The sequence below is a fragment of the Barbus barbus genome, assembly GCF_936440315.1.
Source record: "Barbus barbus genome assembly, chromosome: 30".
NCBI lineage: Eukaryota > Metazoa > Chordata > Actinopteri > Cypriniformes > Cyprinidae > Barbus > Barbus barbus.
Window position 1 is genome coordinate 6225501 of NC_136758.1, and position 25913 is coordinate 6251413.

General features: G+C 37.0%; 2 protein-coding genes across 3 annotated transcripts in view; one reads left to right on the plus strand and one right to left on the minus strand.

Moving 5' to 3' along the window:
* Positions 1 to 23915, plus strand: part of LOC306850156 (ribokinase-like) — a 28975-nt gene extending 5060 nt beyond the window's left edge. Inside the window, exons 3-9 of one of the 2 annotated variants that reach the window (XM_079385619.1) lie at positions 1333 to 1465; positions 2059 to 2122; positions 2753 to 2815; positions 3875 to 4039; positions 7069 to 7160; positions 8438 to 8626; positions 22937 to 23915. In XM_079385619.1, the coding sequence (XP_079241745.1) occupies positions 1333 to 1465; positions 2059 to 2122; positions 2753 to 2815; positions 3875 to 4039; positions 7069 to 7160; positions 8438 to 8626; positions 22937 to 23110 (880 nt within the window). In that variant the 3' untranslated portion in view covers positions 23111 to 23915. The remainder of the gene's footprint in view (positions 1 to 1332; positions 1466 to 2058; positions 2123 to 2752; positions 2816 to 3874; positions 4040 to 7068; positions 7161 to 8437; positions 8627 to 22936) is intronic. The other variant, XM_079385620.1, reaches the window with a different exon arrangement.
* Positions 22683 to 25913, minus strand: LOC306850157 (large ribosomal subunit protein bL33m). Its single transcript, XM_079385621.1, has 4 exons — positions 25793 to 25913; positions 25439 to 25457; positions 25010 to 25116; positions 22683 to 23816 (listed from the first exon to the last, which is right to left on the minus strand). The coding sequence occupies exons 1-4, from the start codon at positions 25812 to 25814 to the stop codon at positions 23767 to 23769; spliced, it is 198 nt and encodes a 65-aa protein (XP_079241747.1). The 5' UTR covers positions 25815 to 25913; the 3' UTR covers positions 22683 to 23766.

Genomic DNA, 25913 nt, shown 5'->3' on the forward strand with positions numbered 1-25913 from the left:
TTGGCACGGGGACAACAAAGGGCTGAAAAAGCAAGAAATTTTGAAAAGATTCAGCTGGGAGAACATCTAGCAACTAATTAAGTTAATTGACATCAGGTCTGTAACATAAAAGGGATGTCTTAGAGAGGCAGAGTCTCTCAGAAGTAAAGATGGGCATCTGTGAAAGAGTGCGTAAAAAGATTGTGGAATACTTTAAAAACATGTTCCTTAACGTCAGATTGCAAAGGCTTTGAAAATCTCATCATCTACAGTGCATAACATCATCAAAAGTTTCAGAGAAACTGGAAAAATCTCTGTGCGTAAGGGACAATACTAAATGGGCCCAGGAATACTTCCAGAAACCATTGTCGGTAAACACAATCTGCCGTGCCATCTGCAGATGCCAACTAAAGCTCTATAATGCAAAAAGGAAGCCATATGTGAACATGGTCCAGAAGCTCCGTCATGTCCTGTGGGCCAAAGCTCATTTAAAATGGACTGTTTCAAAGTAAATAAAAAAGTGTTCTATGGTCAGACGAGTCCAAATTTGACATTCTTCTTGGAAAGCCCGGACACCATGTCCTCTGGGCTAAAGAGGAGGGAGACCTTCAAGCATGTCATCAGCATAAGTGCAAACGGTATGGGCAGCTTGCATGTTTTGGAAGGCACTATGAATGCTGAAAGGTATATAAAGGTTTTAGAGCAACATGTGCTCCCCTCCAGATGACATCTATTTCAGCAAGACGATGCAAAACCACATACTGCAGCTATTACAACAGCTTCGTAGTAGAAGAGTCCGGGTGCTGAATCGGCCTACCTGCAGTCCAGATCTTTCACCTATAGAGAGCATTTGGTGCATCATTAAATGAAAAATATGTCAAAGACGACCACAAACTCTTCAGCAGCTGGAAACCTATATCAGGCAAGAATGGGACCAAATTCCAACACCAAAACTCCAGAAACGCATAACCTCGATGCCCAGACTTCTTCAAACTGTTTTGAAAAGAAGGGGAGATGCTAAACCATGGTAAACATGCCCCCGACCCAACTATTTTGAGACCTGTAGCAGGCATCAAATTTGAAATGAGCTCATTTTGTGCATAAAATTGTTTAGACATTTCAGTTTAAACATTTGTTATGTTATCTGTGTTTTATTGTGAATAAAGTATTGGCTCATGTGATTTGAAAGTCTTTTAGTTTTCATTTTATTCAAATTTAAAAAACATCCCAACATTTCCGGAATTCGGGTTGTACACAGAAATGGTTTAGGATGTGTGAATAAAAGATGACAATTCAAGTACAATTGAATGTGAATTTCTTTTTACAGTCTAGTCCCATATGTTTTTCTGTTAGTCAGGCACCTCGGCTTCCCAAGGCTGGAGAGACAATACATGGACACAGGTTCTTTATTGGTTTCGGTGGCAAAGGGGCCAATCAATGCGTCCAAGCTGCACGATTGGGGGCCAAGACTGCCATGGTGTGCAAGGTATCCAATATGGGCTGCTTTCCTGAACATTCTAAATAACTGAATATAGCCTGAAGTATACATCGACATAAAAAGTTTAGGTTGATACCCAGCAATTCATGTATTTCAGCATTTAACCGCACAAGAGAACCTAACCAAGTAATAAAGCTCTTCATTTTGTCAGTGCAAAGACCCCAATCAATACCGAAGCGTATGCAGTGTGTAAAAATAGACTCCTATGCTTTCAGAAACATTCAAAGAGAGATCACACTTCAAAGACAGGAGGCCAGGTAGTGAAGGGTCTCTGCTTCTGGGGCTTAGGACCCCTTCCTTGGCATTTCTTTACCAGTGTGGGATAAAAGCAGACCCAGTTGGGAAAAAAGGAACCCTTTTGCCCTCTACCTCAACACTGAATGTCTCATAGAGAGGAAGAGAAAGAGGGAGAGAGGTGGAGATTAAAGATGTATTTGTAGAGTGGAGGCGTTTGTTTGGGGATGCTATATCTGGAAGGCTTGGCCTGATATAGCAATGCAGAACTTTGGCCGGTCAGCGAGTTGCTACAAAATATCATCTCAAGTTCAGCTTTTCATCTTTGGTTGCTTTTTCTCTTTTAGGTTGGCAGAGACATTTTTGGGAACGACTACATTCAAAACTTCAAAAATAATGGCATATCGACTGGTAATGGCTAAACAGTGCTTTTACATCGTTTTACATCTAAAACTTTGTTTAGACAAGCAGCAAAATATCTTTTAACGTCAGATGTTTTAGGTGTATGCAACTCAAATATATTTAGTTTTTCATAATTGGGACAGCATTTTTTCATTATCTGGGTTGCAATGTGTGTGACGTTGTAAGTACAAAGTGTGCAAAAGTGCGAATTCACAAATATTTGGTGCCTTTATAGATCAGATGCCATGATGGTCATAATAAGCAGAAGCAAAATTTTCAGTTCTACATCCACTAATTCCATGATGACAGCTACTTTCATCATGCTGACATTTACGTCATTATTAGTCTAACAGCCGATGTAGATATGCAAAATGTACATTGACATTAAAAAACCTTCCTTTGAAGATTTTTAGGCATTTTTACGTTAAAACAAGACAAGTAAGAGTAAGAACTGTCAGTTTTGCAGTTCAGTTCTGTTCCTGGAAAACCTTGTAGTGCATTTTGCAACCTGATAATGACATCATTTAAAATGTATTGTCTTTTATTGTAGATATCTACGTTTTGTTATTTAGTTGTAGTTTAACATATTACTTTTGTGATGAATTTATTTATTTGTTCTTTCTCTCTCTCCCGTTTTAGCTTATGTAGGACAGACTGAAAATGCTGCAACTGGAGCTGCCTCTATCATCGTAAATGACAAAGGTAAAATGAAATTGGTCCGGGTACCGAGCCCTGCTGCATCTCCTGAGTTTTAAAAGCCCCTAAAATAACATAAACACCTCTAAGTACTCTTCTGAATGAGACATAGATGAGTGAGAAGCTCTCTACCTGTGTCCAGCTCGCCTACGCAGGGTAATTTTAGACCCAGTTTAATGTAGCAGTACTTGGACTTAAAGAAAGGTGACATAACCAGCATGCCTCTGAATGTAAGGGCCTGCTGCATTGTAAATGTCATGGTTTAGTGATCTAGCTTAAGTGCTGAGCCTTGTGGACGTCCACTAGCACCATAGTGAGCACTCCAAGAAGAGCTCTGATTGGCGTCATGATCACCATAACAACTTACTGAAATCCTAGTGTCACCTTGCTTCCTGTGTGAATATCACAGCAATATGAATTAGGACAATTATGTCACAAGCTAACAAGGAAGCTTTAATGAAGAAAGACTATTCATTATATCTCAATATAATATCTCCTGACTCTGCACTGTGGTTTTCCGAACACTTATGTCTGTTTGTGACGCAATAGCAAGAGAATTTCTTACATTTCATACATTTTCGTCTGGGTGAGTAAATCATCTCCTAAATTGACATTTAAGCCACGTAAAAATGTATGAATGTCATTGCATTTGATAACAAAATATCAAAGTGGCACCTGAAAACATGCTGTTCTGAGTCATTTTTCCCATCAATCCCAAGGTCATTTTAGTTTATCACATAAATTATGCACGTTCTTCTAACATATCACAGCCAAAAAATGTCCAAATAATACTTTGTCTTCATTTTAATAACAAACTAATTGTTTTATCACTTTAAACATAACAGACTTCTTTTTGTGAAATGTTTTTCTCTTTCTTTAAAAGAATGATATTCTGTTTGATATTCTTTATCAAATACAGTGGTGTTCATACCGTGTATCTGAATATTTTTCAGATCCACTGACCTCTTATTTTCATGATTGCATTTCTTATAATTCATAGTTAAATCTCATTCTAGTTACCAGTAATGTCTCCTTGTGGTCATGGTTAATATATTTTATTGACAGGGGAGAATGCCATAGTGATTGTCGCTGGTGCTAATATGCTCTTGGCGCAAGAAGAACTGCAGCAAGCACTAACCGCCATAGTAAATGCAAAGGTGCTTGTTTGCCAGCTTGAAATCAACCCAGATACATCACTTCAGGCCTTGAGAATGGCCAGAGAGAACCACGGTCAGTCATGAATCTTAGCTTCATATCTCAATATACTTGACTGTCTCACTCCACTTCCTGTTTCTCCAACAGCTCTTTCTTCAAGTCGTCAAATTTATGTTCAGTATATATCACCTTTCACAATACACTTTGTTTCTAAGCATCTTTACATAAAATCATGATGTTTATATGTTTATAATATGTATGTTTGCATCTGTAGGGATAAAGTTGGACATACTTATATATAATATAATTACATTTTGTGATGAAAGATCAGGCAGGTGAGATGTGCAATATAGTATAGATCACTTTACATTGATCACTTTACAAAAACATGGGTATAATATAACTTTATATATACAGCTGTGCGATAATACGGTTTACGTTTTAGCGACAATATAAACAACACAGCCAAGATCAGGTATATAGTATACAGTATATTGCTTTATGTGAGTATACTGTCTGTGGGCAGGTAAAGTATCCACAATCAGTTGTTAGTTACAGCCTTCCCCTTTAAATTAATACAGTCCTCGTCTTACTGTGTTTCATAAAATAACTTGTTGTTCCACCCTGTTGTGGCCATCTATATTTGCCTGCCTGTTACGTGAGTGCAATGGCATAATCGTTTAACAACAATAGTTTAGTTCCTTTTCCTCGTCTTCAAAAAACTCTCACTCCCACATTCTAAAAATTATTTTTAGCTCCTTTTACTGAATGACTGGTGAGAGCAAAGCACGACTCTTTCCTCCCATGGAAAATAACGCAACCGGCTGTGTCTCAGATATCATTAGCACCTTGTATGTTCAGGTCCCCGCTGATCAGAGACACCCTGTATCCTTGTCATGGAGATTCACAATGATGCAACAAGCCTATTCCACAGATGGATGACACAGATGGATACCCCCCCTCCCCACACCAACGCACCCCGATATTCACATTCACCATCTTAGAACTTCCCAGATACATGCTATTTAGCCTGTTCCATATTAAGTGTTAAGAGACAGCCCATTAGCCCAGATTATGCGCCTATCACTTGGGATGAATTCATGAGACAATGACGTGCGCAAATAGCACTTAGCCAGAGCTCAAGGCTTGGATTACGCACATGCCACCCCCACAGGCTCACTGGAGAAGAATCCGAGTACTGTTTTCCTAACCACATTTTGAAATAAATGAATATAAGGACCATTTGGCCTCGATTCTCTCCTCAAGTGTAGTTAATTCCAGTTAACTTAAAAAGATTCTATGTAGCTAACATGTAATTTCATACTTACATCGGCTACTGAAGGAATGTTTGATCACTCAAGCGTGAATTTAGCTCACATTTAACTTGTGCTTTCACTGTGTTTTTCATTTAGAACTTAACAAAGCATCCCTGAACAGTGAACTCTCATGACTCATTTATCTCACATACTCATTAGTTTTGCCGCTTGTTTTCCTTCATTATTTCTCACATAGTTTCCAGTTTCATTAGAAAATACCAGCTAGGACATTCTTCAGTATATGAATATGAATAAATAAAAACATCAATTTTCAACACTGGAACATGGATAAACTGTTGATGTATCAAAGCTCTGCAGTGATTACACCTATGTGGCATTCTTTCTTTTATGTCACATTAGCCAGAGGTATTGCATGTAATAAATGACGATACACAGCCTCAAAAGAAATTTAAACACTTGAGACACATTTAAAAGCATCTCTCTCACACACACACACACTGACCACATACTGACCAATTGGTTACAAAAATAAATAAATGTGGCTTTAGTGTCCAAATACTTTTTTAGGTCTAAAGCAGTGTTTATCAACCTTTTTGACCCAAAGACCCTTCATTGTCTTAACAAAACATTTGAAGGCCTCTCATTTTGGCAAAGATATTTCCTCTTGTATTTCTGCTATTATGACAACATTGCTTGTTTTCAGAAATTTTGGTAATTTTAAGGTGTCCTTTTTACACGTTACATGTACTTACTATTGTAATACAATGAATTATGCATAATTACATGCAAGAAACCCTAAACTAAAACCTTATCCTAACCCTAATCACATAGTAAGTACATGTAATTAATTAATATTACTCAGTACCTAAATGTATAATTACACTAACAAGGACACCTTAAAATAAAGTGTAACCAATTGACAGAAGCATGGGAATGTTGATAAACAATTAGTTTTGTGATTCTATAAGGGTTTGATTCTGAATTAAATGGAAAAATGTATAAGATAATTGTTTTAGCATGTTAATTTTTATTACAATTAGTGTAGTAAGTGTATTGTTTTTATATATTAAATTAAATAATTGTAACTCCTTGAGAACTACTGCACTAAAAAGATCATGCATGTTACATGTAGCTGCTCGAAGGTTTACAAAATGTCTTTGTGCATATGATTATGGGCCGTTTTAATTATCAGTTCATGAGCAGCAATAGACATGAACATTCTTGTAGTCATGAATGCCTTTTTCTGTATAGTAAAGACTATCTTCAAACCTGGGAGAAATTATTCAGCAGAAATGGTCCTTATGACATACTAAACATTCCCACCTCTTAAACTGTGCTGTTTACTTAGTTCACTAAAAATCCCCTCACAGACAGGAAGTTAGGAGATAGTGCTTTGGTTACAGTTACTTCCTGCATATGCGGTTGAGTTTTACAAGACATTTTAGGTTTAGGACTGCGAAAGAAAGAGAAAAGGAACTGATAGACAAAGATTGACGTTGTTATGAAACTATGGTTAAGCTGAGAAAGGAGCAAAGTTTGCTTATATCAAATCAAATGATTGCAAGTAGCTCAAAGTGCGAGTTTCATACTGACTGTCTGACGTGAACTGCGGTATGTCAGTTGTGTCTGTTTACATACTGCTTATAATAACTCATAACAATAGTTTGACATCATAGAAATTATTTACCTGGGTGTTTACCTCTTTACTTGTGGTATTTGCATCTCTTTTTTTCCATGAAAAAAAAAAAACTCCTCATGCAACCCAATCTCTGGGTTATATGATATCTATAAATAATATCTGAATAATATTTCCTGTGTTTTTTACAGTGAAGACCATTTTTAATCCAGCTCCAGCTATTGCGGACCTGTGTTCTGATTTCTTCAAAGCATCTGACGTTTTCTGCTGCAATGAGTCTGAGGTGAACAGTCACACTGCATCAATAAACAAACAGATTTTTACAATTTGGTTCTGTGTGTGGTTGCCAGGGTGTTGCTATGCTAAGGTGTTCAGAGTGATTTTAGTGAATTGCTAGTGTGTTGCCATTTTAAAATAAAATAATCATTATAAGTAATAAAAAAAAGCAGTTTGACATTAATTTTGAAGCCAGATTGTATTTTGACTGTATTCACCCGCATAGCCTATTTTCTAAACAGGTCTTCAGGTTCACTGAAGAAGGCTACTAGAGTAAAACGAGATCTCATTTATCTTGCCTGGTCATGACCTGCATACTAGAAACAAAATACAACAGCCCAAAAAGTCACCTACCTGTCAAGTGCAAGAAATTAAGGGTTGGCTGTTGTGTCTTACAGTAACTGTTATGTTTGGGGCCGCCCTCTTTCATGGCAGGGCGAGATGACAGACAAGGGATTGGATTGATGGGAAACAGTAAAGTTAAAGCAGCCACGGCCAGGCAGGCAGATGCACAGATGGTGTGTCAGTGTGGCCCGGGGCGAAAGCTCCAGCGTGACTGAGAGTTTGAACCAGAGTGCTCCGTCAGGGCAGCTTTGATGTGGCTGGGAGGTTGGAGGGGGAAAAATGTACAGGTGGGACTTAAAAGTGAGAGCCCTCAGTACAAATCAACCCCTTAGATTCAGCCCTCGTCCCAGCGCACATTCGCATACCCGCTTGGCTCTCACCTCAAGACTTCAGTTGCAAGAGTGAACGATGAATCATCAGCAGTTTACAGAAGCAGATAACCACACATTGATGAGTAATGTGTGCACTTTTCTGTTTTGGCAGCCAGCTAGGAAAGATTGATGGCAAAGCTTAAAGTACACAAATACAAAGGGGATACTTATTGCCCTGATCTTTCAGTACTATTCGTGGATGACATCATATATGGTTTATGTCCATTCTTTTCCATGTATTCTTAACCATTGATCTTCAGCCAGTTCTGTGAAAATAATGAAAAAATGATTGGCGGCAACAAACTTCACAAAAGCAAAAGCACCTCTGAAGAGACCAATTTTTGCATTCCCTGTAATTTTTCTCTTCATTTTTATTATGGAACACCTACATTATACATGTTTCATGATACAAACAATTCCTGATGGATAAAATGGCTTTTAACACACGTAGTATGTTTCTGGCAATGCTCATTTAAACAGATTAGCATAGTTGCAGATTAGCTATTAGCATAACTGGTATCAGCATAAATGTGACTGTTTTCTCATTATCTTGTGGTGTTCCTCTTAGGCAGAGCTGTTGACGGGCATGTCCGTTACCTCAGTGGAGGATGCCAGTCAAGTAGGCCTGGAGCTGCTAAACAAAGGTTGTGGTTCAGTCATTGTCACCTTGGGGCCACAGGGCTGTGTGGTGTGTCAGCCCACAAACACGGCACCTAAACACATTCCCACCACCGCGGTGACTGCTGCAGATACCACGGTAAGACTGCAGGTGTTGTAGTTTATTACAGAGACAGTACATTAGTTTGTTGAGTCTATAAAAATGTTGTTTTTGATAAAAGTGCTGTCTGGCAGATTTATAAACTAGGGCATGTATTAGATAACAGTTCAAGTAAATCAGAACATTGCGCACCCAATCCTCCTTTTTATGGAGCTAACTGTGATTTAAAACTGTTCAGGAACTTGAAGTATGAAGGAGAAGAAATCTATCATGAGGCATATTGAGTTAGTTATCTGCAGCAGACATATATGGCTCTCAAAGCCTGTGACTCACCACACACTAGGGGTACTTCCTGGGTAGGTTCTCTAACACTTTATTCTTTGTTATAACAGCATGCCCCATTCATTAGATTAGTCGCACAAAGGAGAAACTTTTAACTATAGATATCAGGTCCATTTTGCAATTTATTCTGGCCAAGAACCACCTACTTAGAAACGAAGAGACACGCAAACTCACAAACCAACCACACTTTTCCTGTAGACTGGTGAGAAAACAAGTGGCATCCCATTGGAAATTCTACAGTCTAAATGAATTGTTTCATTCACAGAATATCTAGACATAAGTCATATGTTTTTTATTTTAGACATAACTCATAAAACAAAGAATATTAAGTTAAGGACATTGCAACATAACTGCCTTTGAGTGTCTTAAATGCCAAAAACATATTAACACCTGATAACTATTAATACTGAATACCCATGCACCAGTCAGAATGGGTAGACATTATAACATACATCAAATAGTCTGTGAATGGTCTGTTCGTGGTCCACCTGAAGCTAAAACTATGACACAGTATCTGAGAAGACCATATGTTTGTATACCCCTACAAATCTGTCATGCCACTACAGTCATGAGTGAAAGATATTTAGTCATCAGTCATAATGTGCCCATACCATATGATCCACAAGCATGATTCATAGTTGAAGTAGTATGTTTTGAACGGTAGTAAACACAATGTATGCATCATTTGTATCAACATTTTCGTTCACCTAGTATGATTCTGATGTGGGCTTTAATGTGGAAAAAAACTGAGATCAAAGTAATCCTGGTGAGCAGGCATTTCTTGGAGTTTCACGTCATTTCTTTCTAAAACATAAGATTGTTGTCAATCTGGCGTTCTACGTATATGTTAATTGAATACGGCTACTTGTTTGCCTCACATTTTTACGAGTCTGACATCAACCTTATGTTAATTGTGGATGTGGTTTTTCTGGTTTCTCTTCTGATTGTAATCTCTGAAGCGGCTTACTCATTTCACACCTGGATTTGCTAATTCTGCGTCATCATAACTCATATTTCCTGTTTATTTTATTGCTCTATAAATGTTTGAAACACCTAGTGAGTCTTGTGAAGAACAACAAGATCAATCATTAGTCACATATCAGAATGCGTCAAGCCAGAAAGAAAAGAGGACACATCATAGTGTGATGCAAGTTAAGCAATAGATGTCCCGTCAGTGACGAAAACTGGCCAAAAAAGGTTCCACTGTTTCTCTGGTCTTTATTTTTTATTATTCTTTGGATTAGAAAATGTCTTGCAATTCATATAGACTGCATTTCAGTTCTCCTTTTTAACCACATCTTTCATGGTTAAAAAGCAAATTCGAAACTTCGTCCCACACCTACTTGTTAGCATGACGTGCAGACCACCATCGTATCTAAAATTCTTAAGAAAAGGCGATTTATTTGGAGAAAGTCTTGAGACATAAATGGGGTTTTTCATTAACCCTGTAACTAAACTAAACCCTGTAGTTTTCAGCAGAATGAAACAGTGGATTCACAGCAAGATTCTTGTGAGACCACATCCATCTCTTTTAGTCAAGGATTCTTCAGCACAGTCATACAGAAAGATAGCAGTGAACTAACAAACTTCTCTCTGGTGGACCTTTCAAATGATTTAGTCTACTTTAAACCCTCAGTTAACCCCTGCAAGCTCGCATTCATTTTTGATTGAAACACATATCAAAAAACAGTATTAATTATAGTATCAGAACATCAGTTGTGAGAAAGATTAGCAAATTACAAATTCACTGCTGTGATAAGTTATGTTTTTATGTGATGTTTTTTTTTCGGCAAGCTTTTTCATTTCCAACAACTTCAGTTATGTGCAATAATGACTTGCACATTTATATAATGCTGTAATACCAAGCATCACTTACTTATTTTTATGGATTATTTACAGTACATACAAGATTTTGTAAGTGGCACATAGTAATGCAAGCATTGTATGGAACAATAGGACATTTTAACAAGAAGTTAAAAGTTAAAGTTGTAAAGTAGTTTAATTTTCTACTACTACTAAAATGCATTTTAACAAAGCTTAAAAAAGGAGGAAATGAAAATCAAAGCCATGTGGTGCAACTGACATGAAAAAAAACTAACAAAAAAAACAGGAAATTATATTAAAACAGAGGACCCCTGCAGACCCTTTTCTTTAGTGTGTTATGTAGCTGTTTGTGCATGTATAAGATCTGTAGAGTTACAAAGCTCAAAGTCTCCCACAAAAGGATTTATTCTATCTAAAAGAGAAGGCTGATCCAGACCGGGCATGTCTACGTCACGATGTGGAAATATTTGTGTAATGTTCACACAAAGAAAGAAGGCGTGGTTTCAGTATCCGCAGTAGTGTTGATGCAGCCATGTCAGGGAGACGCTGTGTGTCAAAGCAAAAGCACTTTATTTGTCCTTTCGAAAGTAGATGCAATTAGAAATCATTGGTTAAGATTTGTTTACAACAGAACAGCACAACCGAACCGTTTCATGAACCTAGGAGAGTACAAGGGTGGCTGTGCACAAAGGCTATTTTTTTTTAAAGGGTCAATTACGACTTTGCTATGACAATCTGACGCTTCTGAATCAGCGACTTTAAGTATGTTTTGTTATTAGTTCAAATATTTGCTATTGACTGTGTGTGTGAGGGGAACAGGGTCACATCACAGCGGAGTGTACAGCCCATCAAATATCACCTTAACCACGGCTGCAAATACATACGAGCATCATCACTGTCTGTTACGCGACTCTGTTCCACTTTTGGTAAAACTAACTTTAAAGCTGAAGCTCGCAATTATGGTAAGGGAGGCGGGGCATAGAGAAAATACAATAATGTAGAGTATTTGAAAAATAATGTGTTTTTTTGCACATTAAAGCATATCAACATATTCTGTTACAGCAAATACACAAAACAATGATCTTAAAAATAGCATTATATGACCCCTTTAAAAAAAATTATAAATTTATTTTTTTTCTATAACTTCCAAACCATACTGTTTAGTTAAAGTGTTTTTTTTCTCATCATTTGCAACATTTTTACATACAGTAGGTGTTTTTTTTTTTTGTTTGTTTTTTACTTAGAGTGATAAAAGCATTTAATTATGGCTTTTACTTTGCCTGATCTTTAACCACAACACACTCATAACATATCTCTCATAAACTCACACACTCACACATATAGAACACAGCGTGTGACGTCCAGTCTCATCAGGGTAGGCTGCCCCTGGCTCCCCTGCCCTCTCTGGTTGACTCAGTGCTTAGCAGTGATCCACTCAGCGGGAGTCCGCCTGGCTGTGGTCTCCACGTGGCGGTCGGCCTGTTCCCGCGCACTTTGATGACCCATAAATCCTGAGTTGTTTAAATCTTTTGGATGCCCTGATCCCTCTTCCAGTAACTCTGTTTTTTCCCCACTAGTTAAAAACCAGGAGGAGGAGGGAATGGGGCCAAGTGCCAGATTTTATCTCAACGACTAGACAGGAGCAAGGCATGTTTCCATCAGTTTATTCTCAAAGAATGATGGCATATCACTTTTTAAAAATAAACTTTTTTGTGGTTATTTGGTCTGCCAGCAGTCCAAAAAAAGAGCTGTCGTCATCTTTATAACAGTATGTGGCAATTGTGTTTATTTGTCTTATCTTTAGTCATTAAAGAACATTCAATAGGAGGTTAAAGTGTTTACCGTGCTTTTCTCCGAGCATAGTGGTGTGAGTCACAAAGCCCAGCGATACTCTGTGCTCCTTGGCCTGAATCCAGCATTTTCTGCTGTGTCACCAAATTTCAGTATTTCACATACTAAACAACCCCTTGTTGTTCAGAGAATAGGCATGGAATTGCCTCAACTCTGGTATTGCATGAATTGAATTCTGTCATTTTGTTTATGTGGCTCAGTTTGCACCACAGCTCATAAGCAACTACTTAGTAACCAATGGTTTGGGACAGAAATGAGAATATTCCAAATTTTTAAGGTAAATGCACACTGGTCAATTTGAAACACCTTGATAACAGGATGCCCCAATCTGTTGTTGCTGAAAGTACTTCTCACTTTTCACTCTGTCACACTTTAGATGTGAAAGAGGGGTAATCGTTTAAACATGGATTCTGTCACTTACTGAACCAAAAGACAACAAGTTTGCAGAAATAAGATCAGATGCACTACATAGACGTCATGGACAACAATTGGTGTCTTGGTGTAGTGTTGGCGATATACTTCTTTGTGTTTGCTGAGGGAAAAAAAGAAGTGGATGCCACAAAAAAAGTTTTGACTAAATCATTCATTGGGTTGTAGACATTATTGCTTGTCAGTTCTTCAGCATGCATTTGAAGCGGAAAGAAGTTACGTGTTCACAACTGCTAGCTCATTGGTCATGGCAAGGCCATGAGAGACCGCCCATCAACAGCCACTTAGAAATTCTCAACTCTTTGTCGTTCCCAGTGGTTGCAAAGAGAGATGGGCTGCCAGATGAGTGAGTGGGACTGCCAGATTCATGTTCGTTGTTGTTCTTGTTGTTTGAGCACCTGAAAATTAATGGGAAAAGATGTGGGGGTCGCTAACTTTAACAACTTTTTATTTAGCTTCTGACTCCCTTAAGGGGACATTACGCACATCTCAAAGGGATGGTACCATTGTATTCTCAAGATAAAGGAATCCTTTCTCTTGGACTAGAAGCAGTCTCAAGTTAAAAGGATCTTTTGGCAGTCTTTACAGCTTCACATCAGCTAGACACCCCTTCTGTGATCAAAAGCCGTGTGGTATGGCATTACATGAAAAGCACGGCAGACACTATTGCAAATCTGGAAAGGCAAATAAGTAAGTAGTCTTCCTCTGTGTGGCTACACACCTATTCTAAAATCATTCCCTTTCTTCCATAAATCTTAGGAAGGCCTTCATATATTTAACACTGACCAACTCTTTCATGAGACAGTGATTCTATCTGTAGGCTACGTGTGTGTTCACTGAGACCAAGCTCTCTAACAGCACACTCAGTTCAGATGAACTGTGGGTGGCCTGTGCTCTTGCATTTGGAGGTCAACACAATTCCAGAACCTTGCCTTCAAGCCAGACAACACGGCTTGTAGTTGTTTCAGACAATCACAATCAGCCGAACTTCACCTCTATGAAAAGAGCCATAGAGGACCCACCACAGGGATCTTTACAGGAGACGGTGGTGGGTATTTACCGGAAAGTACTGCATGCCTCCAACCGACATTGATGTCATCACACCAAGAGACTGTAAATGAAACCCACAAAGAAGAACCCACACTGAGCCGCATTGGACAGCAGCCATTCTTTTGAGGGAAACTATCTCCTAGCAACATGTGCCGTGGTGACACAAGATGACCACTTAGACCCCCAGTGTGTTTCTAAAAGATTAGAGATTTGACCATCAACAAACACTGAAGGTTGTACTGTATATCCCTCGGAACATCAGTAGGATTGCCTTCAAATACACTTTTTATGGTACACCAACCTTTTGGAAATTCTGATGGCTTGTGATCAGCAACAGAATATTATAGGTCCTTCACACAGTAACCTCAGATGGACGTTTTTGGTATTGAAGTTTTGAATGCCATCTTGATCACATCTTGATCTGTGAGTCATCCACTGCTTCCATTGTTTTTGGAGACTTTTACTGTATTTAACCACTGGACTTGCAGAAGTACATTGGTGCTGTGATAAAATGTAGTTCTAACTGTGGTGACCATCCAGTCTTAGCCTTAATCATGGGCTACCACCTTATTAGATGTTAGTTTAGTGTATCACATTGACAACTGACTTCAGCAGGCATTCGGAATCAGTCGCATTATTCTCCATGTTTGCATATTTTCCACAGGAACACTGGTTTTATTGTGCACAATTCATCTATGTTCCAGAGAAAAGACACACTTGTCTTTGTTATCCTCACTGAACCAACTTTCTTTCTTGGATGATGTCACCTTTTATATTTCAGCCCCACCCCTTTACTGATTCTACCCACATAGCTCTATTCTTTCAGGACCTACTTTTCTTCATCTACTTCACTCCCAATAGAAAATCAAGTCCCTGTCTACATTTTTCTATTCACTTGGAAGTCCTTCAAGTTACAGAAATAAAATTGGTTGTAAACACTGTTTGAAAATTTTGATTTACAAATGTGTATTATGTATTGTTTCGTAGTTTGTAGTGCTGTAAAGTTAAAGAAGTTGCAGTCTTTGACTGACCACATCTAATAGTTTTGTCATATGATTGACTGACAGCTCTATATAACATTTAACAGAATGTGTCTGGGATTGTTTGGAAGCTACTGGGAGGAGCAGTAGTTGTCACCAATGATACATCATGCTTCAGACAAATGTTGTCAGATGTCAGTCTTGCTAGCGAAGTCTAATCACGCGGCCTGTAAAGACAAAAGCTGCCCTTTTAAAAGTAAATGATGATCATTTTTTAAATGAAGAACTGGAAAGCTTGGTTCTATTTGCATCATGTTGTTGAAATGAACAAAGTTGTTTTTTAAGTTCTTTTTAACACTCTCCACAATATTTCTTTTTAAATACAGGTTATTCACACTGTCTGTTCTGTAGCAACTAGAAGTAATATATTTTACTGGCGGTTGGTGATACAATGTGGTAGTGTCAAAAGTTCAGAAAATTGTAATTCTTTCTGGAAACAAAACAGCATATTTGTTGGCAATGGAGCTGATCATTCATGATGCTAATTTGTAGGCCATTCTTGTTGGTTTTTAGAATGGCAGTTTTAGATTTACGAGTCTTAAGGTCTGTGGTTAACGTTACTTTCACTTTTTGTTCAACAACATTAAATTTTATAGTCATCCCACATGTAAATTTCGAAGATGCTTTGTTGTTGTTATTTTTAGGCAAGTTGCTAAAAGGACTGCAACAGTTGTCCAATTCATAAATCAAGTAACCTCACAGCCTTGTGCTAGTTATTGTCCTTATTTAGTAACTTGTTAGCATTCTAACTCTTAGGGCTAGCCAAAGGGTCCCCAGCGGACTGCCAGTGCAGGGCCTCTGAGATTTTGCTCATTGGCAAAGCGTTGGCCCCTTAGTGCTGGCCCTGCACGGGCAGCCCTCACTTAGCCCACACTATTAATCTACAACCTGGTCCTGATCAAACACACCTGAACAAACTAATTACGATCTGAAGGAGCACTTGATAATTACAGACAGGTTTGTTTAGTCAGGGTTGGAACTGAACTCTGTAGGAAGGTAGATCTCCAGGAACAGGATGCGCCCCTGATCTATAACAATACATGTTTCACTTTAAAAACTTTTCAGCTACTATAACTTAAGTCTTTGGAGGAAAAAAACAAAACAGTTATTATACATCTGAAATGGATGCAGTCACCACCTAACTAATGTCTGTATTGTCAAAAATGTACAGTAGTCAAAGGGTTTCAAATAAATGGATTTATTAAATACAAAATGGAAAAGGTTAATATAGCCAAAAATGTAAATACATAAAAAGTACAAAAAACAAAGCAATGTAAGATTGTAGGATTTCGTCATGTGTGCGAAAGTCTTATCTGTACATCAGTGTCCAAACACTGTCCATAGCTGAAGTTGGCTGATAGCAAATGAATAATCCAACCTCTTGTAAAGAAAACACGCCACAGCTCTCAAACACCAGACTCTTCCTAACCAGGAACAGTCAAAAATAGTCCAGACTATGGTCTCACGTCGAAAATTACTTTCAATCCATATTCAAACTGGACCATGATGTGGTGGTCTCACCAATAAAGAGTCCATCTAAAATTCATACAAATACACTGTCTTAAACTCTTAGCATCAGTCCAAATGTAGGCCATACATACATGTACCATCTCTACGAAAAACATCAGCAATGTACACTTGTAAATAGAAGAAATAAAAAAAACAACTCCTTTATTCTGGGCTTGAAATGACACATTTCCCAATCAGGATACAGCACAATGTGTTCAGCAGGTGAGCAATGCTGGATACTGCTGCTTGCTATTGCTAACTCTCTCTACATCATGGCTTTATTTAAGGCAGGGGTGTCCAAACTACGGCCATCTGCAGCCCGCGAGGGATTTTTAAAAATGATACGAATCTGCAGAGGTGGGCAAACTACGGGCGTTTTCATCCAGCCCGTGAGGCAGTTGTTCCAAAATAATAATTTGGTGCAATATCAGTAATATCCAATATGTAGCCTGTAGTGCAGTATATAACCCCTGATTTACACCGTCCCGTCGCTCCGACGCGGCCACTCCAGTCAATCCGCGGCACGTTTCAGAAGCGGCTCTCCGCGCGGCTTCACTAAAGATAGGCGCCTAGTCTATTTTTGATTCTATTTATTTTATTTCAAGCCGCACGGCGAATACAAAATAAAAAGTCAAAATAGCTATATACTCTACAAAACTGGCACAATTGTAAATAAGTTACTTGTTTTAAAAATGTGAAAGTGTTCATTTGTTTTGAAAAATGCCTTGCATTGGAACGGTTTTAAAAATGCTTAAAATGCTCTTCAGACTTTCCAGTATCAGACCAAATGTCAGCGTTATCCCGTTATCTTCCTGCTCACGGGTGCTGTAATTTTGTGGGGAAAACATGGAAATAATTTGTCATTTTATCTTGCAAAGATATGCTTTCTTCTATTTTCCACACACATTTTTATGAAAATGGATATAGTACTGTTTTTTCTGGATTATAAATTGCGTTTTTTTATTTATTTATCTGAAACGTGCTGCAATTTCCAAGGCGATTTATATAAAGTAGCCTAATCAAGGTCAAGCGCAAAGCGTGCACATTAGGATTGGTGATGAATGAGTGGCAAGTGAGTTTGTATTGTGCATTTTTCAGCAACCACGCCGCTAGTTTAATTCAGTTTCGCGTTAAATATTTAAGGCTGGGCGTTTATAATATATGTTTATAGTGAATGCCACTATAATTTGTGTTTGTTTTTTACTTATATTTTCGTTCTTTTTTCTATTCTGAACACTGCTAATTTACAGGATTTTTTTGTGGTGGGTGGGGAATATAAAAACATGTTTCTAATGTTTGTAAACATTTTGTTTATTTTACATTATTTCTGAATGAAGAGATAAAATGTGTCTTATTCATCGACTTGTACACCAAAGCAACTTATCTGTGTCATAAAGTGCACATAAAAATAGGTAGAAATGGTACAAGAAAAGAACTGCCATATGTACAAGTATACATACAGTACAGTAGTGAGTGTCAATTTAGAATAAAAAATAAATAAATTCAAAGCTTCATTGGTCATTAACATTATGCGGCCCCTCACTTAATGTGGAAAACTTGAGGTGGCCCTCAAGTCAAAAAGTTTGCCCACCCCTGATTTAAGGAAACCTAAAATATTCTAGCATCCCTAGTGGTAAGGAAGAAAACTGCCCACAAAACTCTTATTAACAGGCTCATGTCTGGCCCACACTGGGCCATCATTGGATCAATGTGGGTAGTATGGCGTTATTTTACTGCCAAATGTCGAGAGCGCATTTTTGTAGCACGAAAGTAGATTAATATAATGCGCGAGCGCGAATCTCCCCGCTCGCACGTGGATTTCCTTTGCTCTCGCACAAAAACGTGTCTCTCCTCTCACTCAAGTGTGCACGCTCAAACTTTGTCCTGTGCACTCGCACATCTCTCTGTGCTCTTGCGCTAGATATTAATTCTTTTCACACTTGGATGAAACGTCAAAATTTATCAACCAATCAGATTTTTCTACGACTGACCCGATGAAAATACTAGGCCTACGTGAAGAAGGAACTGAACCTGGAATTTCTTTACAATTTAATAATATTTAGTCATATCAAATGTATATTAGAAATGGCTAGGAATCGGGTGCTTGGATGATTTATATGTAAAAAAAAACAAAAAAAACCTAGTTTGTCTAATTGTTTGGTCAAACCCCTCTGAGCGATTTATCTAAACAAACAAACAAAAAAAGTATATGATTCTTAAAGTTCATGTGGCCATATGTATTGTGTGCTTGGGATGATATATATACTGCCCTACAAAGGAAAAGACCTTAACTCGCTAGAGTATGAAACTGAGAAAAATGACTTTAAAGTTTTTTACTTGTCCAGCCAAATTAATTATAGGTAGGACACTGGAAATTTGACAATTAGATGTTTTAGTAATGAAAATGATCTACATTAAAAAATTGTGAGCTCAAACTTGATTTTTACCACTATTTTGAAGTTAATGTACTCTGCCTTTGCATTGTCTGCAAAAAGTGAGAAGTCACACCAAGGCAAAAGACAGTAACTTCCACATTATCACTATTTTGTCGCTGATCACCATTTACAAAATCGTTATAGTAACACCTGTATAAAGTGTAGTTATCATGGGCTATATCATCTCATATAGGCTATTGCATATAGTAATGTGACTGTATTAATTTTAGAATTACAGACACACTGCCCCCTTGTGGCACCAGCAGTGTGGTAATAAGCAGACTAAAAGTTAAACATATGAGTGGATACCATTTTGTAAGTTTTGCAACCAATTTATTTGCTACGCTCAGTAACGTAAAAGAATGCTAGACATAGCATAATTGCTTATATTGACTTGAATGAAATAGCCTAACCTAAAAGAAAGACTTGTGGATTTATGTGAACGCCAGCAAGCAGGCATGCTCAGAAATGCGTGTGGATTAAACATCGACGACGTTCAGCGCCATGGAATGATTTTATTGGGTTACAAGAAAAGGTAGGATATAGATTTAATTGCGAACTGTTAGGCCGGCCAGCCCGATCTCACGGCAATTCGTACATATTTTACGAGGTGGCAAATTCTGATTTTATGATTGATTATGTTACATGCCACGGCATTCGAGTCCACATGCATCCAACTAGAAGTGACAGCCTGGTGAATAATTACAAACAGCAAAAAAAAAAAAAAATTTTTTAAAGGTTATTTATGATTATGTATTGCTGCCAAGGTGTCTAGTCTTTACAGTGCTTTGTTATGTGGAGCTGTTGGGTAGATCGCGATCGAATTCGTTTGTCTAAACCGTAATTAAAATGCAGCAGACTTTAATGGACAGCAAAAAAGGCAGAACACTGTATAACTCCAAGCTGGCACCGTAACTTCATATTGACGCATGGCTAAACAAAGGCAGAACGCCGTAACTCAATTTGAGCGTTCCAAACAAAGTGAAAGAGCAGTAACTGGTGTTATACGGTGTTCTGCCTTGGTTTCTCTGGGGCTTTTTGAAGTTACGGTTGAGACGACCCATTATTTTCTCAGAAAAACAACAAAATTGACTCAAGATACTTAAGTACATGATAAAAGATGTCTTGAATGTCCCAAAAATATCATAACTCATTTTCGACAAAAATCGAAGTTACGGTCTTTTGCCTTTGCACGGCAGCAGATAGATAGATAGATATGAAGATTAATTATTTTCGCACCTGAATTAAACGTTGTCAAAAGTTATCATTATGCACTTTTAAAAAATATCTTGAAACAGATTTCTTCATTAGGGCCTTTCCTTTATTTTTATTGTTGCATTTTTGTTTTAACACACTGGTTATTGTAGGCTTCTTTGTTTTACTCTATATCTTTTATGTTTGTATTTTGTTCTTTTCTGTTAAATATTTTGACAATCAAAGAAGGATCTTTCATTTCTTTCCAGTTTAATAATATTTAGCAATGTTAATCAAATGTATATTTGAAATGGCTAGAAATTAGGTGCTTGGATTATTTGTACATATAAATAACCTCTGTCCAACTATGGTTGGTCAAACCCCTCGATTTATCTAAAAACAGCCCATGGCTCTAAAGACTTCATATAAAAGCTCAATGTTATGTCATATTATGTCAGATATCTCCACTGAATTTAAAATCATTGCAATACATTTTTCATTGCAGTTGTTGGCAATAGTAAGTAACAATTCCTATCAAACAACATCAAATGCAAAAATAGTTGTAAACGATGATATCATAACACACTAAATGCTCTGATAGAATCGCTATTTGAACATTTATTGGCAGTTTTTTTTATTTATCTATTTATTTAAATCCAGTGTTTGTTTTCAGTTCTGATTTTAGTTAGATTTTCTTTTCATGAAAACTCACTTCATATTAGCAACACATTCAATGGCACTCTCCTCTAAAACAGTGAAAATACAGTTATGTGACAGTTCTAGGTAATGACACTGCCTGCAAATGCATTAAACCCATAGAATATAATGTGGTGATGCTATCACAAATATGATAAATTCATTATAATGTTATATTTGGTCTCCACATCTTAAGTAGGCCATTTAGGGAATAGTGTATCTGACCCTAGTTCTGTCTTAAATCATATATATATATATATATATATATATATATATTTCAACCCAAGCACACAATACATATGGCCACATGAACTTTAGGAATCATATACTTTTTTTGTTTGTTTGTTTAGATAAATCGCTCAGAGGGTGATTTTTTATATATGTTTTATATATATATATATATATATATATATATACAGCAAGCCCGCACTGGGCCTGTTGACTCTCTATGTATAGTTTTGCTACCCACCCATAAATTTAATAGTAGGAACAGCTACTATGACCAACTTAACCTCTAGCAACAAGAGCACCATTCCATCTTATTGGAGTAATAGAGGTGGGTGGAAGATTTCATCTGAACAAGGTGGAGACATTAAATACATTTAATGAGAATTGTTTTCCCCCAGAACTTTCCTCATGACCACCATATGTCCAACTGCAGATGTTCTTCCATTTACCCACACAGACAAAATGCATGACTTAAGCCAAACTAGGCAAAGGTGGACTGTGATCATTTTGTAATGGATTCTTGTCTGCATAGGTCAATTCATTCAGTCATCAGTCAGTAGGGGAGTGCAGAAAACTGTGGCCTTGTGGCTATATGGAGGAGACCGAAGGGACAGTCAGCGGTGTGTAATAAAGATCGATGGTTAAGAAGCGGGCCATTGAGATGAGTAATCTGGTAGACTTGTGTGAACCAGTGACAGGGAGATCTGCGGTTAAATCTGAGCACATCACTGCATTCTTCTGTGCTTTCCCATCATAAATTCAACACCCAACATCACCCTTCCCCCCAGATCCCAGTCTACCCCCTGCAGGCATGGTAAAACACGCCAGTGTCCTTATCAACTTCATACAAGTGGAGATAAAATTTTAAAAAGGCAGCTTAGAGTGTATTACTGATAACTCTGGGGGGGGGGGGGGAAATGTCCTTTTAAAAATAAAATTTTGACCCCTTGATCAGTTTGTTAATATATATATATATATATATAAATTCAGATGGATTTTGATCAAATTCAGTTATTTAAAATGACATTTCACAATATTGTTTTTACTGTAGTTAATTGAATAAACTGAGCCTTTTTAGCATAGGAGACTTATTTCAAAACACACCCAAAATTCCAACCAAAAAAAAAAGATGATTTAGGCTTTTTTTGTGTGTGCAAATTTCATAATGCATGTCAAGCTACATGAGCTTCACCCAAAAATAAATACTCACAGAGTATACTGAAATTGCCAAGTAGGAAAGCAAACAAAAATGCACACACACAAAAATGTCACACTGCATGTCTCAGCAAGTGCTCAACTCACAACCCAGACCTTCACAAAGACTTGAGGCAGAAGGTGACCCTACATCACTGACAGAGGTCAAGAAAAGCTTAAAGCATGTGTGTGGTTTCATTCTGACCCTTGTGACCTGTGCCCAAGTCAGCATCTACAGGCTTACTCACATGCCTTGCACTACAGCAAACACACATGACTCGGCACACAAATAGAGAATTAAAGTCATGTCGTCATCATTAGTTTAATATTTATTTTAAGATTGACTCACTAAAATTTGTACATTGTGGTGCCATTTATTTCCCAGATTTGTTTTCCAAGTTGCAACCTTTGGACCTACTGGCATTGACAAGTATGACGCATCCCCTGCTATCATATTTGTTTCTCTAAGTTGTGATGCAAAGTTCAGTGTTCTTCTCTTCCGCATTATAAGCATTAATCTAAATGCCACAAACTGAACTGGAAATATTTCTTAACAGGGAGCAGGCGACAGCTTCATTGGTGCTCTGGCTTTCTACATGGCCCATTATCCCACAATGCCGCTGGAAGAGATGGCCAGGAGAGCCAACCTTATCGCAGCAGTGTCTGTACAAAGTGTCGGCACTCAAACATCTTTTCCCTTTCAGAAGGATCTGCCAACTGAACTGTTCTGAAGGTGACCCTTGGCTTAAAAACAGCACCATTAATCTGTGCACAGTGTCCACAGAATTATTGTTTGCATAATAAACAATACCATATACTGGAGAGTTCTAGATAATGTAATTGCTTGGTATTATTTGTAAATGATGTGATATATAAATACTTTAAATATGTTTGAAAATAAATAAAATTTCCATGTCAATTTATGCAAAAAAAAGTAAAACAGCAAATGAACTGTTATTATTTGTTAAACAATTATGAACATTTTTTTTCTTCTGCTAAACACATTTTGTAGGCTAATTATTCCAACAAATCCACTTCAGCCTAAAGCAATCTGTCATTGAGTAGGTGGTTCATTGTTTGCAGTAGGTCAAAATTCTGACTTGGTACAAAAAAATAAAACAAAAGAACCAAACAAATCCAACATAATACACTTATTGTGATGGTCTTAACAGCACATTATCCTGACAGGATGTACAGCTCATTTCTCATCTCATTAGACCAGTCATCCACAGCTGCAGTGATGCAAGGTCTTTACTTTGATGTCAATCTTCTTCCTTCGTAGTGGTTTAGTGATGTTTATCATCACACTGTGGCAGTTTTACGCCAATAACACTTTAAAAAGTCAATTTTCTCAGTGTCTGTATTAGAAGGGTTTCTCACATTTTTTTTAAAGAGATCGTATTTTCTTCTTCTCAATGAACAGGACATGTTTGTTCACTGTGGAGAGCAATGAAGAGAGAAACATTAACTGAAAAAAATTTAAAACGTTAAAATCATTAATAAAACAATCCATTTTAAAGACCCCACAAAATGGTCAAAAAACTATGTGTGTTGACTGTTATTTTAAAGTTAGAGCACAACATATCAAAGGTATATTTTGTCATCGTTGTTTAGGAGTACACAACCTCAATGGTTTTCAAACTTGTGTCCACAAAACACAAAAAGATTTTATAAAATGTATTTTGCAGGGCGGTCATCGGTAGCAGGTTAAATTAATATATTTATTAAAAATGTGTAAGACGATATTTAACACATTTACCAAATATTATTACCTTGTCTTTCTGCTTTCTAAAGGCACACTACGAATTCACAATTATTTAGTCTATTGATAATGCTAGAAATAAATCTTCATGTGTATGGAAAAATATTTAGGTGAAACTTTACAATTAGATCTGACGGGTTTCATTTGTTAACATATTAGCTAACATGAACTAGCAATGATCAATACCTCTACAGCATTTATTAATTAAGTTACTAATACTTTTTAAATCAAAAGTTTAATTACAATTATTTATTTTTTTACAAACATCAAAAATAAATGAATGCTTAAAATATATATTGCTCATTGTTAGTTAGCTAATGCATTCACTAATGTCAACAAATGAAAAGTCTTACCAATAGTTCATGTTAGACAATGCACTAATGTTAACAAAAACAACTTTTGATTTTAAAATGTATTAGGAATACTGAAATTAACTAAATGAGATTAATAAAGTATATGTAGTGTTCATTTTAGGTTAGCTAGCCAATGTAACCTTAATGTAAAGTGTTACTAATATTTATTTATAAGTGTTTGTGGTGATAGATATGCTCACTAGGGTTTGAAATTCTCTGAAAAACAACTGTACAATGACATTTATTGCAAATATTAATTTGCAGCCTTCAGGTTTCTTTTATCGATGTAATACAAAGTAAGAGACTGATGTGAAATTATGTATTTTTTTTTTAATTTATAAATGTTTTATCATACCCACTGTATAAAGACTTTTTTTTTTTCTTTTTACATGAATAGCTACCTCTATACTTTGCAATAAGGTACCTTCACAGTGATCATCATATTTGGGGTTCTTTGGAAATCAATTCAGGGGTTTGCCATTATACTTAACAATGACATAAAATGTTCACCTCACCTATGGGGTCATGCTTTCGCAAAACCAGTTTGTCCCTCAATCGGCCCCTCTTCGTGTTAAAAGAGTAACCTGTGCCAGCTGCACTCATCATCTGAACCAGCAATGTCCTGAAACACAAGAAGCCACAGGTAAATACAAAGCACTAACTTCAATGTGTCTGGCATAAAACAAGACATTAAACCAAGGAACAGGAACGAGTTTTTAAATCAAGTGTTTAACCAGACCTACCAGAATAAACTGTTAACTTGTTAAAGGTGACAATTATATAATGTTCAGCAACATTAGACCGTGAAATGTATTATTCTGCATACTCTCCGTTTGAAATGTAATAAATGAATCCTATATAAGAGCTCAACATGGCATCTTGTATATTAGTACAGCACAGTTTCAGTATGTAAACAAGTGCAATGAAGATGTGGGGATACTCACTTAGATTTGCTCTTGGCAACTAAATGGAGAAAGAATTAAAGAGGAAGCAAAACAAAACAGTAATTAGCGCATCTAACAGTGTACTGTAATATAACATGTTGCACGTGTTTATAAATACATAATCACCAAGTAACATCTAAAACAAATATTTATGCTATATAGTAAAATATTTGAATTTCGACATTTTAATAATGTGAATATTATACATGAAACTACTGCTGGCTAGTTATTAGCCGCTATTTTACAGTTCACACGTTATGCTGACGATGATGTTTTGTGGATATTTTTAGTTTCATGTTGTAGATATGTGTACTCGCAGTTTATAGTAGTTGTAGATATTATATGTGTACTCACAGTTTATAGTAGTGAGAAACATTCTTATTCTTCTATAACCGCTCCGAAATGTCACATTGAGCTCCTCCGACTTACAGCTTCCGGCTAAAGCGCCAATGCTTCCGGTGTCATGTGCGTCGTC